General features: G+C 49.9%; 1 protein-coding gene across 3 annotated transcripts in view; it reads left to right on the top strand.

Annotated features, from left to right (window-relative positions):
* The window catches only part of Rnft2 (ring finger protein, transmembrane 2), a 56,502-nt gene extending 41,756 nt beyond the window's left edge, over window positions 1-14,746 (top strand). For all 3 annotated transcript variants that reach the window (XM_031337645.1, XM_031337643.1, XM_031337646.1), the window contains 4 exons: window positions 4,800-4,949; window positions 6,168-6,233; window positions 6,348-6,449; window positions 13,473-14,746. In XM_031337645.1, coding sequence (XP_031193505.1) covers window positions 4,800-4,949; window positions 6,168-6,233; window positions 6,348-6,449; window positions 13,473-13,607 — 453 coding nt within the window. In that variant the 3' untranslated portion in view covers window positions 13,608-14,746. The remainder of the gene's footprint in view (window positions 1-4,799; window positions 4,950-6,167; window positions 6,234-6,347; window positions 6,450-13,472) is intronic.
* Window positions 14,747-16,809: the final 2,063 nt, after the last annotated feature.

The following is a 16,809-nucleotide window of genomic DNA, read 5'->3' as shown; positions in this document are numbered from 1 at the left end:
AGATAGATGATGGATAGATGGGTGGATGGATAGATGGATAAATGGGTGGATGGATGGGGGATGGATGGATGGGTGGGTGGGTGGATGGATGGACGGGTTGATGGGTGGATAGGTGGATGAATGGATGGAGTGGAAGGGAGGGTTGATGCAGAGAAAGGAAAAAAATAAATGATCAAGGGATCTAGAGAGATGGCTCAGTGGATAAAGTACTTGGCACACAAGCATGAGGACCGGCGTTTAAATCCCCAGCAGCCAGAGGGAAGCCATGTGGGCTTGAAGCCCTTTAACTTGAGCACTTAGGTGTGGGGACAGGTGATACCATGGCACACTGGATCAGCTTTGGGTTCAGCAGGAGACCCTGCCTCAGTAATGAGGTGGAGAAAGATTGCAGAAGGAAGATTATGTCAAGCCCTGTCTTCTACATGAACATACGTGAACACACATGCAACCGTATATGCACCATACACATTTTTCTAGAGGGGGAACTGAGGATTGAGGCCTGGTGAGATACAGGCAAGAAGAGAGGAAAGTTCTCTGAGGGAAGCAGGTTACTGTTAGACACTGGGAGAGACTATAGGTAGACATGGAACGTGCTAGAGCTGATTGTCACCCTGACTGGCTTAAGAAATGGGAGCAGGCACTTTGGGAGTAGCTCAGTTGCTAAACTGCTTGCTGTGTATGAGGATTTGAGTTCAGTCTCAAGCATCCACATTCAAATAAAAAAATAGGTCAGGGCAGTCAGTGTACCCATAATTCCATCATGATGGAGACAAAAAGATATGAGCCAGCATAGCAGGGGAACCCCAGTTTCAGTGAGAGACCCTGCCTCAGAAAACTAGGTGGAGACTGATTAAGAAAGATGCCCACCCAACTTCAGGCTCTGGCCTCCACACATGCACAAATACACACATGTGCACCTGCATAATACATGCTTACATATGTACTCACCAACATGCTCATACACACACTGTACATGTGCACACAAAATGTGATGCTGACTGAGTCACACCTCCAGGTTTGTCTATAAGAAGAATGTTGTCTCCAGGATAGTTCCTGAGGGGTCTATATGATGGATGGATGGATGGATGGATGGATGGATGGATGGATGGATAGATGGATGGATCAATGAATCAATGGATTGATGGGTGGGTGGGTGGAGGGATGGATGGATGGATGGATGGATGGATGGATGGACCAGTTTATTCATGGGTGTGTAATTGGGTGCCATTGTTAGAAGGTGGTAAACAGTAGAGGTGTAGCCTCACTGGGGGAAATGTCACTGGGTCTTGTCTCTCGAAGTTACGTCTTATTCTGGTCCCCTTTTCTGTTTCCCTTCCACTGTGAAGAAGCTGCATAACTACACACTCCAGTTGCCATGGAACTTCTCACAGTAGACCTAGGAACACAAAACCATTGTCCTCTCATGGAGCCCTCTGCTGTGTAAATAGTCCTCACCTCTAGTCATTTTTGTCAAGGTTTTGGTGCAAGGCCAGAGTTCTTAACTTGAGGGTCACAAGCCCTTGGAGGTTGCTTATCATATATCCTGCATGTCAGATGCCAGGGAAGCGTGAAACAGCTGAGCTTGGAAAACTAGGAAAGCAGTGGGTTCTGCAGAGCTTGGGACCTGCTGCCAAGTGGAGAGAAGATGGCATCTCCTTGCCATCCATGAGTCAGTACCATTGCCACATGGAGGCCATTCCTGACTTCCATAAGTTCCCAAGGGAACTAGATTTGCCTCCAGGTGATACTTCTGGGGTGAGAAACCATATGAATGGAGCATCGAAGGGAAAGGAAGGCCCTTCAGAAAACAGGGGATCCCACACACACATTCATGGCACCCCTCCCCCAACACACACATAAAGAGAACCCACACACATACAGGGGACCCCACATATACACACATAAGGGGCACACACACATAAAGGGGACACACATATATAGGGGACCATATGCACACATGAAAGGTACCCACACACACATATAGGGGACCCACACACACATACAGGGTACCCCACACGCACATATATACACACATTCAGGGGACCACACACATACATTCAGGGAAAAACACACATACAGGGGCCCCACACACACATGCAGGCCCCCCTCACATACACACACATTCAGGGCACCCCCCCACACACATACAGGGGACTCCCATACACACACAAGGGACCCTAAACATACACGCACAGGGACTCAGCCAAACAGTCACAATGGGAGCGGATGGCTGGATGGCCATTCTTGGTCCTCACCCTGATCTGCTTCAAGGAGTTGCCTTTGGATGCCGAGCGCCTAGCTGTCATGATAAATGGAAAGAGAATAAAGCCTCCCTTTGGGCCTTTGGCTGGTGAAATGGCTTGGCTCATAAAGGTGCGCAGTACTAAGACTGATGATCTGAGTCTGCCCTCCACACACAAGCTGTGGCTCATACAAGCACTCTACTCTAGAGAAACAAGAGGCGAGCTGAAGTACTGCACTGGCTTACCCTTTCTCCTGGCCACCTCCTGTCACCGAGTCCTTTGTCTTTGTCTTGAAGAGTACTGGGTGGTTATTCGGCAGGCTCAATGATTTGAATTTGTCTCTATTTTCCTCATGGTTCCGTTGAGGACAACATATGTGACACTGTCCTTCCTGGTGTGTCATATTCCACGACTCATAGCGTTGAGTGACTTATAAGGAGGGTGCTGACCCTGCTTGCTTGGGTAATAGGGTGTGTGGTTAACCACAGAGCTGGTGTTTCACAGGATAATCTTTCATGGTTGTGTGGCGCTCCATCATAGATCCTCAACAGTCAGGCCCCTCTTCTTGTTTCCTTTGTGACCTTTTTGGTGTTACAAAGATCGTCCTGGTGGCAGTCTTTCTTGGCACATTCTATGGGAAGCCCTAGTTACTTTGTTAGAGGAGTTACAGGCATAGAGCTCACTGACATTTTTAAGGCTGTGGACACCCAAGGAAGGGCTGTTGGCTCGTGTGTGTGTGTGTGTGTGTGTGTGTGTGTGTGTGTGTGTCACACCCAGTCTTATTCGAGTGTGATGCATGTATAATGAAGTACACAGCTTTGCAGCATAATTTCTGTGAGCTGGGGCATGTGACCACACCCACATAAGCACCATTACAATCCGCAAAGAAGCCATTTCCCATAATCCCCTGGTGTCCTTAGAGTCTCACCTTTACCCTGACAGCCACAGTTCTCCTTTCATGTCTCTCTGGCTTAAAGTTACCAGTTCTAAGACTGTGTGTAAACAAGGGTTGTCATGGACACATACACACACACACACAGAGAGAGAGAGAGAGAGAGAGAGAGAGAGAGAGAGAGAGAGAGAGAGAAACAGAGAGAGAGAGAGAAAGAGAGAGAGAATGTGTGTGTGTGTAAGAGAGAGAGAGTGTGTGTGTGAGTGAGAGAGAGAATGTGTATGTATATGAGAGAGAGTATGTGTGTGTACGAGGTATTTGTGTGAGAGAGAGATGCTTGTATGTGTGTGAGTGTGTGTGTGTGTGAAAGAGAGGCATGTGTGTATACATGTCATGGTCGTGTGAATTTGTGTGCATGCAGACTCCTCAAATTGATGTTGAGTGTCTTTCTCAATAACTCGACTTTATACACTGAGGCAGGATTTCTCACTGAACCAAGAGCTCACTGATCAGCTACTCTTAGCTGGCCAGCTTTCCTTGGGACCCCTTGTCCCTGCTTCCCAAACACTGGGATTGTACCATGCCTGCCTGGCTTTATTGTGGGTGGTAGGGAACCAAACTCTGGTCTTTAGGTTTGTTTGGTAAACACTATACCCACTAAGCCATTTCCCCAGCCCAGTATAGAGTCTTTTAGGACCATCTTCGAAGCAACATAATGCCTGTGAAATCCATCCACGTTGGTAGACGTATCCGTCATCTGTTAGTTACAGTCTTGGAGTAGTCTCCGATTTCATAAATATTGCCTGAATTGGTGTTAAGTGTTCAGCTATGGGTGGTACATTTAGGCAGTTTCCAGTCAGTGGGTCTTGTGACTGCAGCTGCCGAGAACATTTTCTACAAGTGGGCCCATTTCCATTTCTATCAGGGACCATCCTTGGAGGGGTGTCAAGGCTCCTCATCAAGGTAGTGTTTACATTCTGTAGATCCCATGAAGCAGCAGCTTACTCCTCCCCCTCTCCAATTGAGGCCCTCCCTCCTGAGGCTTGTTCAAAGCCAAAGGGTAGCAGGAGCCTGCACCTGTAGCATCCCAGGCACTGCAGACGGTCCTCTTCCTGCTCAGTATCTTTATGTCTCAGAGCAACCCCTGGGGTGAGAGATGGGAACTTCATTCTCAGAGTCAACCAGGAGTGAGGCCCCATGCTGAGCTATTTCTCAAGGTATCTTCTGGCCCCTTTGGAGGCCACAAGAGGTAGAACTGCAGAAATGGGTGCCTGACTTGGCACCCAGCCTGGCCTTCCTTGCTTCTATCCTATGGTGCCAGAGTTAGCGCTACTGGTAGTTGGGGGAGGCAGTAAGCTATTCTCTGTCCTCCATACTGCACTGAGGCAGACAGTTGACCACACCCACACCCTATCCCTGATACCTGATCCTGACACTTCGATCCTGGGGACAGTGGGCAGTGGGTGGTGGGCAAAGACTTCAGGCAGGAGCCACGTCTCCCTGGCCACTTTCATCGGTCCCCATTAGAGCCAGCTTGAGTGCTTTCCAAAGCTGATTAATGGCCTGCCTGTGACCTGGACTGTCATTATGGCCTGCCTGGGCCCCAGCTCTGTCCTCTGGGTCTTGGCTGCTAACACTAATTGATGCTTTTTGTGTGGCTGCAGGGAAAGTTTTATCTGGTCATCGAGGAGCTGAGCCAGCTGTTCAGGTCGCTTGTTCCCATCCAGCTGTGGTACAAGTACATTATGGGGGATGACTCCTCCAACAGCTACTTCCTGGGAGGAATCCTGATCATTCTCTATAGTCTCTGCAAGGTGAGCTGCTTGCTGGGCCAGGCTCGAGGGGCTGTTGAGCAGCCAGGACCAGCCACTAACATCTGCCTGTTTTAAATCAAAATGTATTTCATCTAACATAGAACTAACCATCCATCAGTCTGTCCTTTTCTTCCTACTTTCTCTGGTGCTGGGAACTGAACCCAGGCTTCGCTCATTGCAGCTGAATACTCTGCCATTACACTGTATCCCTCCCTAAAACTCTGGCACAGGGTCTCACTATATTCCCAAGCCATCCTTGAACCCAGTCCTCCTGCCTCAAGCCTCTGGAGAAACTGGGAAGGATTACAGACCTGCATGACCAGGGCTGGCTGCTGCTAAACTTAGGCTATGTACAGTCAGTGGCATTTGCTGTGTTACAGTCACCTCCCCTATATGGTTCCAAAGCATGTCCTGATCTCACCAACAAACCCAGTACCCAGCTCTTCTGGACAGCGGCCATTCTCCATCCCTCTTGCTCCCCAGCCTCTGGTAGACACCAAATCTGTCTCTACAAATGTGTTGATGCTGGGTGTTTGCTCTTGGTGGGATGTACAATGACCTTTTGGGTGTGGCTCATTTGATTTATTGAGATTTATTGACATTTTTGAGATTCACTCACATCATAGCATCATAACATATACTAATACTTTAAAAATGTATTTAGTGTTGGAGGTGGGACATGCATGCCAAGGTGCACATGTAGAGGTCAGAAGACAACTTGTGGGAGTCAGGTCTCTCCTTCCCTCACTGGGTTCTACGGATTGAACTCAGGAGGTCAGGCTTGATGGTAAGTACCTTATTGAACCATCTTACTGTCCCCAAAAAGTAAACTCCCATTCTCTTGCTTGCCTCTCTCCTCTATTTCTGGCTTTAAAGGGCCTAGGGACAATGAATGTGTCCACTTTGCTTCCTTCCAACAGGACCAGCCAAGCAATCTGTGCAGAACCAGCCCTGGGGCCTTATCTTGCTCACTATGATTAGCTAGCAGTGACTAGCTATAGTGCTGGGAAAGTGATGTGATTTGATTAGTAATGCCTGCCCTGGGCTTGGCAAGAGGAAAGACAAAGCTTTCGCTGTTTGATCAGAGTAACAGAACACCAGGTGTTGGGACAGAAGTCAGGCAAATGGAAAGAAGTTTTCCCGCAATGATCAGTCAAAGCCAAAGGTGAAGACTGCTGTGAGAGTGTTCTCAGCCTTCTCTCTTCTCTCTCCTTTCAGTCGTTCGACATCTGTGGTCGCGTGGGCGGACTCAGGAAAGCACTGAAACTCCTTTGCACCTCCCAGGTGAGTTAGTCCTAGGCTCAGGGAACCAGATGGTGCAGCCCTTGGCAGCCCTTCTTACCTTGCAGACACTGCCTCACTGAAGGGCTCACGGCTGTGTTTGTCTCCCTCAAACAGAATTACGGGGTCCGAGCCACAGGGCAGCAGTGTACAGAGGCTGGCGCTGTCTGTGCCATCTGCCAAGCTGAGTTCCGAGACCCCATGATTCTCCTGTGCCAGGTAAGCAAGCAGCACCCCCAGTGGGACCCCGCTCCAGGAAAAGCCAGTCCTGTGAGCACATCTCAGGGCTTCAGTGTGGTCTTTAAGGGCAACCTGGTCAAGACCAGAGGCAGCTAGACCATGGTTCAAATCTCTGCCCTGCTTCTTTCTGGCTAAGTAGCCAAGGGCAGGTTGCTTTCCCTCTCTGAGCCTCAATGTTGTTGGTAAAAACAGAATTTGTGCATCTTGGTGTGGTGTAATATCAGACTGTCCCAAGTGCAGATCCCAGCCACATCCATCTTGAGAGGTATTCCCTGCTGGTGAAATGAGCCAATTCAAGCCAAATGAAAGTATATTGCCATGTTTGTTGGGGGCACCTCTTGGTGAGAACTCACTGACTACCCAGGAGGAGGGCAGTAACGTTGCCATGGAGAGAGACAAAAGGAAAGGAGAAGAGAAAGAGAGAAGCAGGTATGGGGGTGGGGGGATCAAAATGTCTGGACTGTGTACTGAAGAACCTCTCCTGGTAGCCAAAGCCTGGACTGGAAAGTTCAGCACACAGGGCGGGGTATGCTGGGACAACCTAGAGGCTAGGTCTACTTTGGTATGTAAATATGCACCTCAGCCTCTGGTCCAGGGTCTGAAACACATTCTATAAATGTAGACGTAACTCAGGGCCTGCTTGTGCTGACTGTGTTTCACTGAACACCTCTACCTCTGGCCCTAGCAACAGTTGATAGGTTTTGCTGTTATTTTGAGACATAGTCTCATTGTGGAGCTCAAGAATCCTGGAACTTGGGATCCTTCTGCCTCCACCTCCCAGCACTAAGATCACAGGTGTGCACCACCACATCCGGCTTCTAGGAGTGTTCTTGATCCCTGGTGCAATGTGGGGGTGCCACTCCATCTCCCCATGACAGATACAAAGAGATCACGTGTACTACATACGTGTCTGACTACAGTTACAGGAGTGTAGGACTGCCTGTACCATCCGCTGTGCAGAGCTGACCCTGTGTGGCTCACCACAGCAGTTGCCAGCGCTTTCTTTATTATTTTCAGTAAAGTTCTCATTATCCTTTGTTTTCATTATTATCGGGGCTCCCCAAGCCACAGTGGTAAGTGCTTTGACTCCCTAATGTGCCCCTTCCCCTCTTCCTGACCCCAGGGGCCAGGAGTCAATTCAGTAAATGTGAGCGGGGTGGGGGCAGAGTTCAGAGGAGAGGCGGAGGACACACAGAGTCGGTGCCCTCCTTGGGAATCTCATGGTCTCCTTAGGGATTCAGACACATATTCATAAATAACTATGAAACAAGGCAGGCAGTGATAAGAGCTGTGGAAGAGAGATTCATGTAGAGTCCCCAGGGACTGGGGCAGAGAGGGAAGTGCTCCAACATGGGGAGGCTTTTTGCATAAGCCTGGGTTCCAGAAGGAATGAGAAGAAAGGCAGATGGCCTCCCTAACACCCTCAGAAGATGGGATAGGAGGTGGGGTCCTCTTTAAGCATTAGCAAGAAAAATTTGTTATTGCTGTTTGAGAGAGTCTTTGAAGAAGTTTGGCTTTAATTGAATTTTTAATGCTCTTTCTGTCTTTTTTTTTTTTTTTTTTTTTTTTTTGAGACTGGGTCTCATGTAGCCCAGACAGTCTCAAACTCACTGTGTAGCTGAGAATGGCTGAGCTTGATCTTTCTGCCTCTGCTTCTCAAGCCCTGGGATTGAAGGTGTGCAGTGCTGTGGCCAGGGCCTCAAGTGTGCCGAGCAAACAAGCTACTAACTGAGCTGCAGCCCCAGCACCTTCCTGGCATCTGCTTTTAAATTAACAGTGTGGCCAGGGATGGTGGCACACATCTTGAATCCCAGTACTTGGGAGGCAGACAGAAGGATCTCCCTCCACAAGTTCAAGGCCAGCCTGTGCTCCATGGCCAGCCCCCGTTCAAACAAGCAAAGAGAATGGCAGGTTGTATGCCAGAGTCAAAATTCAGAAAGGAGATATGACACCTAAATGAACTTTGCAACTGGGTTTGGATCCCAGGATGGGGAGGAAAGTAAAACTGCTGTTTTGATGAAATTTAAATCAAGCCTAGAGTCCATGCGTAGTAACGTGCCAACCTGGTTCTTTTGGCTTTAGCAAATGCCCTTCTCAGGCATGCAGTAATTCAAGGGGAAACTGAGTTTGGGTGAGGGCCATGTTTCCATCATTGAGCTTTTCTATAACTCTGAATTTATTCCAGAACAAATCTTTTAAAGAAAAAGATTGTTTGCAAGATAAAAAAGGATGGGAGCTACCGAGGCAGCAAATACCTTGGCGGTTGAGGGCATTGGCTGCTTAGTCTGATGGCCTGCGCTCAGTTCCATGGCTAGAACCACGACATGGTAGGAGAGAACTGTCTCCCATACATTCTCCTCTAACCTCCAGACATGCACTGTGGTGCACTCCCACACAGGAAATAATACATGCATACATACATACACACATGCTTGCATACATGATATATATATGATACATGCATGTATACACACTTACTTGCATGCAAAGGCTGGTAACAGGCTGCTTGCCCTTGTCACCAGGTCTCTGACCTGTACCAACCACCGAAGCAACAGTTTCCAGCTTCCTTTATCTCTTGCCAAAGACATTTTATAGAATTCATAATCACACCAAACATAGCATGTGTACATGTTTAGTGTGTACTTGTGCCTGTGTACATGTATACAAACATATACACCCATAAACATCTTTTAAAGCAATCTGATCTCGCAGCAGTCTCCCTGAGCTGTCTGTCACTTGTGCCATTGTAACCTGTGGCTGGCACTCAGAGGTCACCCCTGATTCTGCCTTAGAGCCACAGACCTGACATTCAGTGGACAGACCACCATTTGTGTGGCTATTTCCTGAGAGGCACAGCCTCTTACCATCCCTTGTTACTGCAAAGATGGCTGTCATGTAGGTGACTGAAAGAGATTGCTCCTGCCTGCCTGCCTGAGCCCACAGTGTTGATTAAATGAGTTCACTCAGGTAGATCCTCAGAAGCCTACATGGCCTGTGGGGCTCAGCACATGGTAGCTGTCCCCAGCAGGCGCTCTGTCTTGGTGGCGGGCTCTTGGTCACATGAATTCCTAGGTGGTAGCATTCCTGGGTGAGGGGGCCCTCGTTTTGATTGGTCTTGCTAAATTGCCCTCTTTGGAGAGACTGCCTGACTGTTCTCCGTATAAGAGTGTGCCACTGCCTGCCTGTTCTCCGTATAAGAGTGTGCCCCAGCCACTTGCTCTTACCCTCACTTGCACCAGCAATACTGAAGCCCTTGGCTTTGCCAGACTGACAGGTGACAGTGCTGTCGAGCTCCGCTTTCATTTGCATCTCCCTAATTATGAGCATGGCTGGGCAGCTCCGCGTGTGCTTTGGAGCCATCTGTATTTCCTTCTCCGTGACAGGGATGATCTGAACATGATGGCGAGGTGGAATTTGTTCTCCTGGCAGTTTCTCCAGGCCTCAATCTGCCTGTCTCTTCCATTCTTGCACCACGTCTTCCCAAAGGTGGAGGAGGAACTCTTGGGAGGGGGCAGACAAGACACCGTTGTCCTAGAGCTAGGAGTGACAACCACATACAGTGGCTGAAGATACATGAGCATTGACAGTCTGAGCTCACATCCCCACCTTGCTCTGCTGGCGTGTGCTGGGCCTGCAAGGGCAGAGGCGGCCGGTGCAGGTGAAAGGGCCTACATCATTGATGAATGAATGAGCTCAGATGTCTCCTAAGAAAGGCTTCCCCATTTGTGCCTCCCCAGACTAGAGTGATCCTGGCTACTGTGGTCTACATAGTGTGTTCTTGTGCACTCGAGTCTTACACACTGTGGTCTTATACACTGGGTTTTCATCCAGAGACCTTTCCAGTTGTTACCATGATTACTTAGGAGTGAATGATTGTTTAAGATCTCTCTCCTTGCTAGGCAGTGGTGGCACACTCCTTTAATCCCGCACTTGGGAGGCAGAGGCAGGCAGATTTCTGAGTTTGAGGCCGGCTTGGTCTACAGAGTGAGTTCCAGGACAGCCAGGGCTACACAGAAAAACCCTGTCTCTTTAAAAAAAAAAAAAAAAAAAAAAATCTCTCTTCCCTTGGCCAAACTGCAAGCACCTTGAAAGTGGAGGCTACAACTCTCTTGTTTAGCAGTAAAGACTGGGCACAGTGAGTGGGATGGATGTGTGGGTGGGTGGATAGATGGATGGATGTGTGGATGGGTGGGTGGATGTGTGGATGGGTGGATAGATAACCCTTCTGTCTCACCTTCGAAGACTTACCAGGCAAACCACATCACTTCTCTGCCCTCAATGGTCCCCTTGAGGTAGCACCTGGAAACAGATTGCACATGGAGGGTTGTCAGACAGTGAGCCTCCTCTGAGGCTGTAGCTCTGCTCCAGTGTTGGCCCAGGTAGTCTCCCCACACATGCTCATGGCCTGCCACCCAAGGTACAGGAACTCAGGAAATGGGAATGCTCAGCCTGAAGTCATACTTCTTGAAAGGGCTCAATTGCCAAAGAGCAGAGAGTTGTCAGAGAACAAAGCACATTCCTACTTCTGGCCTGGCTGAGGGTGTGAACAGCTGAACAAGACACCCATGGATTTGGGCTTAAAATTTGCTCATACCTGATGCATAAGAGGCTGTATCTTTATCTTAAGACTACCCGTGGGGAGAGAGGAACCCTGCTTATTAACAGAGCAGAGTTGGGCTCAGAAAGGCAAAAACATGCTCGCCCAAGATACAGAACCAGAATTAACACCGAGGGCCTCTGGTGCTGTTAGCTCTGCCCTTTCCACTAAGCCTTGGCCCCTTGCCTCAAGTCACTGAAGGCTGTGCTGGGGAGTTAGGGCACCTCTCCTAGGATTCTTGCCAACGTGCTGAGATCTGTTCAACAAAGCCTGTGCTCATGGTGAGGGAATAGCTGAGCTGGGATCCAGGCTGTGTATACCTGCTCATGACTGCTGCATCCTTTCCCTTACTGAATGTGTGCTTCCTAAGCACCATCATCCCCTAAGCACTAGCTCCATAACCAAGCAATACAACTCACAGGGGCCCTGGCCCTCGAGGCCGTCATCCAGCCGAGGGTGACAAAGCATGGCCTGGGCAGGTGTGGATCTCTCAGTGCAGTCAGAGGGGATGATGTTTGCAGCTGTGTGGTTCAAGAGAAGACCGTGTCTTAGTCTGTGGTTTAATCCCAAGTCTGGACATGGCTGGCCTTAGTTTGTGACTGAAGAGGATCTAATATTGATTGATTGACTTTTGTGTGTGTGTGTGTGTGTGTGTGTGTGTGTGTGTGTGTGTGTGTGTGGCTTGTGCATAATAGCCACATCTTCAGCAATGTTTTTACAGACTTGGTTGTTTCTGACCTCATGTCTCAGACACTCCCAGTGTGTATACTATACACATAGCACAGAATGGATGGAGAGTGAGTTTACTCTAAACTCAGCTACCACTGCTGCATAGCAAGTTGTTCCAAAATGTGGTAGCCGTGCTATAAATACCTGTGATTTCACAGTTCCCGTGGGCCACAATCCAAGTCCTGATTCACTATGGCCTCTGCTTTGAGGTAACTCGCAGGGTAACACTGAGGGTCTCCTACTCCTGAGGGAGCAGCCTCTTCCAAGCTTTAGGATATGGTTCTAGGCTGGATTCATATCCTTGTGACCTGTAGGACTGCAGGTCCTTGTGGCTGTCATGGCCACAAATAATTCTGGCTTCCTTGCCAACCTGTAATTGTTGGAGCAAGTCCATAAGGACCTCAGAGAATATAAGCAAGGTGAAAGTCATGTTTTTTGTAATCTACTCCAGAGGTGACTTCCATTAGTGTATTGTCCTTGTTATAAGCAATGCACCATGGGTAGCGGTCCACAAGGAGGTAAAGGTCACAGAGGGCCATGATACACAGCTGCCTGCTACATTCCTGACTCCCGTTGCCTAGCTGCTGTCTATCCTTGGCCTGGTGTCTTCCCCTCTCTGAGTCTCTTAGCTGGGATATGATCACATAGGTAGAGTTCATCACAGCGAAGGGATTCTGACACTGTTCTGTTTGTCACCCGCTAGACCCACCTGTGTCTGCCTGCTGGCTCCAGGCTCACACAGATGTCTGAGACAAGAGACTCCCTCCACAGCCTCTTCTTCCATGCAGGCCTGTGTCTGTGGTCCAGTCACTCCTGTGTGACTTGCTCTGAGACTGTGATGAGCCTCAGACACCCACTGTATGAACACAGTCCCCACCCAGGCTCCTTTCCCATGATGAGTGAGTCACAGCCTGGACAGGAGAACCCTCCAGTGCCAGCTGTACTCTTACCCTCTGACCCCAGCTGGGGAAGGTCTCCATCTCATCCTTCATACGCATCCTCCCCTGCAGAGGCAGGCCAGGGCTCTTCAGCTCCCCTGGGTAGGTGGGGTTCCCTGAATTCCTTCACTTGACTCTGTTCTGTGCTGAGAAGGCAGACACAGGGTCTTCCTCATACTAGGGTCTGTGAGTCTCTGTCCTGACTCACATTCATTTCTCAGACTCAGTGATAAAGCTCCTTGGGGCTGGACAGTGGTGGCTCACAGTCACCTGCAACTCCAATTCTGGGGGACCAACACATGTATATGCGGGCATAAAAGTCTTTTAAAAGACTATTAAGTCCACATTAGTATAAGTTGGTGTGTAATAAACTGTAAAGGCAATTTGAGCTAGGCTTGGTAAGGAATGCCCTCTGTCTGTCTATCTGTCTCTGTCTGTCTGTCTCTCTGTCGGACTCAGCCACACATCCTGGCCTCAGGACCTTTGCACATGCTGTATTCTGCCAGGTGTGCCTTGCAGCTTACTCCACCCTCTCACAAAAGGTGCCACTTTCTCAGGATTGCTCCCAAGGGCCCCACCTCTGCCTTCCAATCAGGGCACCAGCTACTGATGTGTCTATTTTAGAGCTGCTGGGGCTGTTGTCTGTCCTCCTGGAAGGCATGCATGGGTGACCTGGCTAGTTGGTTGCTGTTGCCAGGCTCCCAGGTCACCCTCTTTCCCTCTGCTTCCCACCCCCAGCACGTGTTCTGTGAGGAGTGCCTCTGCCTGTGGCTGGACAGGGAGCGCACCTGCCCGCTCTGCCGCTCGGTTGCCGTGGATACTCTGCGATGCTGGAAGGATGGGGCCACGTCTGCACACTTGCAGGTGTACTAACTAAACACAAGTGTCTGGGGAGCCCAGCCCTAAGGATACCTGGAGACAGCCTCCAGGACTTTCTCCTGCCTTCCACCACCTCGACCTGACACCCCAGGCTCTCCTCACCTCCCTGGTACAGTGTGTGCATCCTTCCCCACCAGAAAGGGAAGCCCTCCTCATGCAGACTTGGCTTCCCCACAGGTAGGTGGTCCATCCCCTCTAAGTGAAGGAATTGCCCATATACAATCTCTCCTCGTGTAACCTGCTTCCAGCTACTGGAACTCAATGCTACAGACTGGAATGAGCTGAGAGAGTGCAGTCTGACCCAGGCCTGCACACAGAGCCACTAGGAGAATGTCCAACATGTGAACACCAGGCTTCACTCACCTAGCTGAACTTAAAAACAGCAGGGAGCACCAAGCATCCTGCTCAAGCCCTCTCCTGGCATCTCCACATCAGACTGGGATGGGGGTATTCTCTCTCACACTCTTTGGTTGGTGAGAAGCTTAGTGTGGCTACCCAGCCAGTAAGGGCCGATGTGTCTCCAGCGCTGCCTGGTGCTGTAAGTGCAGATGCCATTTTCAGGCCCCTCGCTGGCTGAGCATCTGTGGCCTGGGCATACAGCACATCAGAGACAGACTGCTCTGAGCATGCAGGCAGCGAGGCCAAATGGCAGGAGCCATGGAAAGACCGCACCTTTGTGACCCCTTTTCTCCCGGGACAGTCAGTCTCAGAAGGGTCAGCTCAGGTCCAGAAGTACATGCCACCTGCCTTCTGTGATTCGTCTGTCCATATTCTCTTCTGCGTTGTCCCTCGCTGACAGCTCAGGCCTGTGCAGAGCTCTAGTGGACATGGCTGCCTCCCCTTGGGAGACTTCAATCCCTGTCATAAGTGGCGCGTGGCTCCGGAGCGATCCATTTCCCCCACCTCTCTCTCTAGTGAGGTAATTAGCTTGGAGAGACAATAGTCCTTCCAGAGTCTCTGGAAAGACTGCTTTACATCTTTAACTAAACGCCTGAACGGGACCTCAGGGAACGCTGGGAGCAGCTCGCAGGTGCAGGTGCGTTGCGCTTCACATCCTTTGGTCTCTAGGGGCTACTCCCCCTGGAAAACTCTGATTGGAAACCTGGGACGAAATAGCACAGGTGAGCACAGAAGTCTCTGGAATTCTTCCTGCTTCTGTCGACTCCCAGCTCTGTTCTCTCACAGTGCATCCACACAACAGGCTGGCCCAAGCCACGTCTGAGAAAACTGCAAGTCTGGTGGGCAGATTAGCATTCACATGGGGGGGGGGCGCAGGGAGCCTTGGTGCTGTCCCCTCCCCTCTGTAGATTCAGGACTCATGCCCTGGGCACCCCTGCCTGCTGGGACTTCTTCCTCTGCTTGGTCTCCCTGGCACTTTCCTGGTACCAGTAACACACCCTTTCCAGGGGACCAGAGCATCCTTCAAGCTCTGTTACTATGGCAATGGCCATGATGTTAAGCAATCCCACTGCCTGGATGTTCTAAGAAGAAAGGGAAGATGGGCCCTTCTGTTCTCTCTGGTTGGGGGGGAGGGGAGACCCAGGAGAGCAGTGGGACCGCCTGCAACTGGTTTTTAATCAGAGACTGCTTTGACTGATGCTGTCAGCATTGTGGAGGGACTGGGAGTGCGGGAGGTGCTCAGAAGTGTAGCATGAGCTAGATCAGAGGCAGCCACTAGGAGTCAGGCTTAGAAACCTGACTCCAAACTTTGTTTATGTCCCTATACCCTGTATTCCCCCACCTTCCGTGGGGCTACAAAACTTAGCGTGTTACTTGCTAGGACCGAGAAAACTAACAACAGGACTGAAGATGTAGCTCAGTCAGTAGAGTACCTGCCCAACATGCAGGAAGCTCTGGGTTCTGTGTTCAGTACTACATGAACTAGGCATGGCCGTGCACACCTGTATTGGCAGCTCTGGGTGGGAGAGGCAGGAGGATCAAAAGGACAAAATCATTCCTTGGCCACATAGCAAGTTCCAGAACAGCCTGGGCTCCATGAGACTCCATTTTAAAAGGGAGAAACAGGTAAACTAACAGTGTGGGTTACTGAAGAATGCACCAAGGGTTTAACACCCCCCCCCCATTACTTCTCTAACACCTTGTAAATATAAACCATTTCCCTCCCATACAAGGAATGTCACACAGGGAGCATCCCCTGGGACAGTGAGATGCTCTTCAGTTCCCATCCTTCCAGGGAACACCCTCTCGCCCCCCCCAACCCCCCATCAGTGTCAGTGGGGTTCTTCCTGGTGAGAGGGCTCAGGCAGAGTTTCCCAGACAGCAGGCTGTAGGAAAATGTCCCCTGAAGAATGCACATCTCCTGCAGTGGCATGTCAGTCTTGGCGTTGAGCAGGTCAGTGGAGCATCAGGGTCTGAATCTGACTCCTGGTGTTTTGTAGGTCACAGACTCCCATCCCTGAGTCCTCAAAATCTTGTGTGTGAGAACCTAAGAATAATGAGGTAGGGGAGGCTGGTGAGAGGGCAAAGGTCATGAGTTCAATGCCCAGCAACCACATGGTGGCTCACAACCATCTGTAATTGGATCTAATGCCCTCTTCTGGTGTGTCTGAAGACAGTGATGTTGTAATCATATACATAAAATAAATAAATAAATCTTTAAAAAAAAAAGAGTGCTTGCCTTGCATTCTTAAGAGGACCCAGGTATGATTCCCAGCACTTAGGTCAAGGGGCTCACAACTCCAGCTCCAGGGACACAAACAGATCATTTAAAACAGAAATCTTCAAGAAACGTGTGAGAAGAAGAAAGACCTGCTTTGGACCTGAGCCTAAGAGGCCCAGCCCCTTCCAAAGGAAATGACACAGGTTCCGAGCCTTGGGACCATCCCCCTGCTGAAGAGGACGTGGGCAGTGGCCTGAGGTCTTCTGTGCCTTTACTTTGGGACATGTCTTTGGTGTCTTTGAGAACCTTCTGCCAATAAACCTCCCCTATGTATGTAATTTGTATCTGTGAGTCACCGAACCTCCTGAAGTCAGGTAGACCTGTGTTGAGGCAGTCAAGAAGTGGCACACATAGCCTGTGGAGAGGCATCTCCCAGGATGCTTCTCCCTAGAGAAGCCAAGAAGGAAGAAAACCAAAGTGTTGGCTGCAGAGGTCCTCAATAGGTAGAGTGCTGGTCACCCAGGCTCAGTCCATGTACTCATATAAACAGCTGGGCAAGGCAGCTTGTCTGTGGGG

The sequence above is a fragment of the Mastomys coucha genome, unplaced genomic scaffold, assembly GCF_008632895.1.
Source record: "Mastomys coucha isolate ucsf_1 unplaced genomic scaffold, UCSF_Mcou_1 pScaffold22, whole genome shotgun sequence".
Taxonomy (NCBI): domain Eukaryota; kingdom Metazoa; phylum Chordata; class Mammalia; order Rodentia; family Muridae; genus Mastomys; species Mastomys coucha.
The sequence above is the reverse complement of the archived record's forward strand: the minus strand, read 5'-3'. Positions and strand labels throughout refer to the sequence as shown.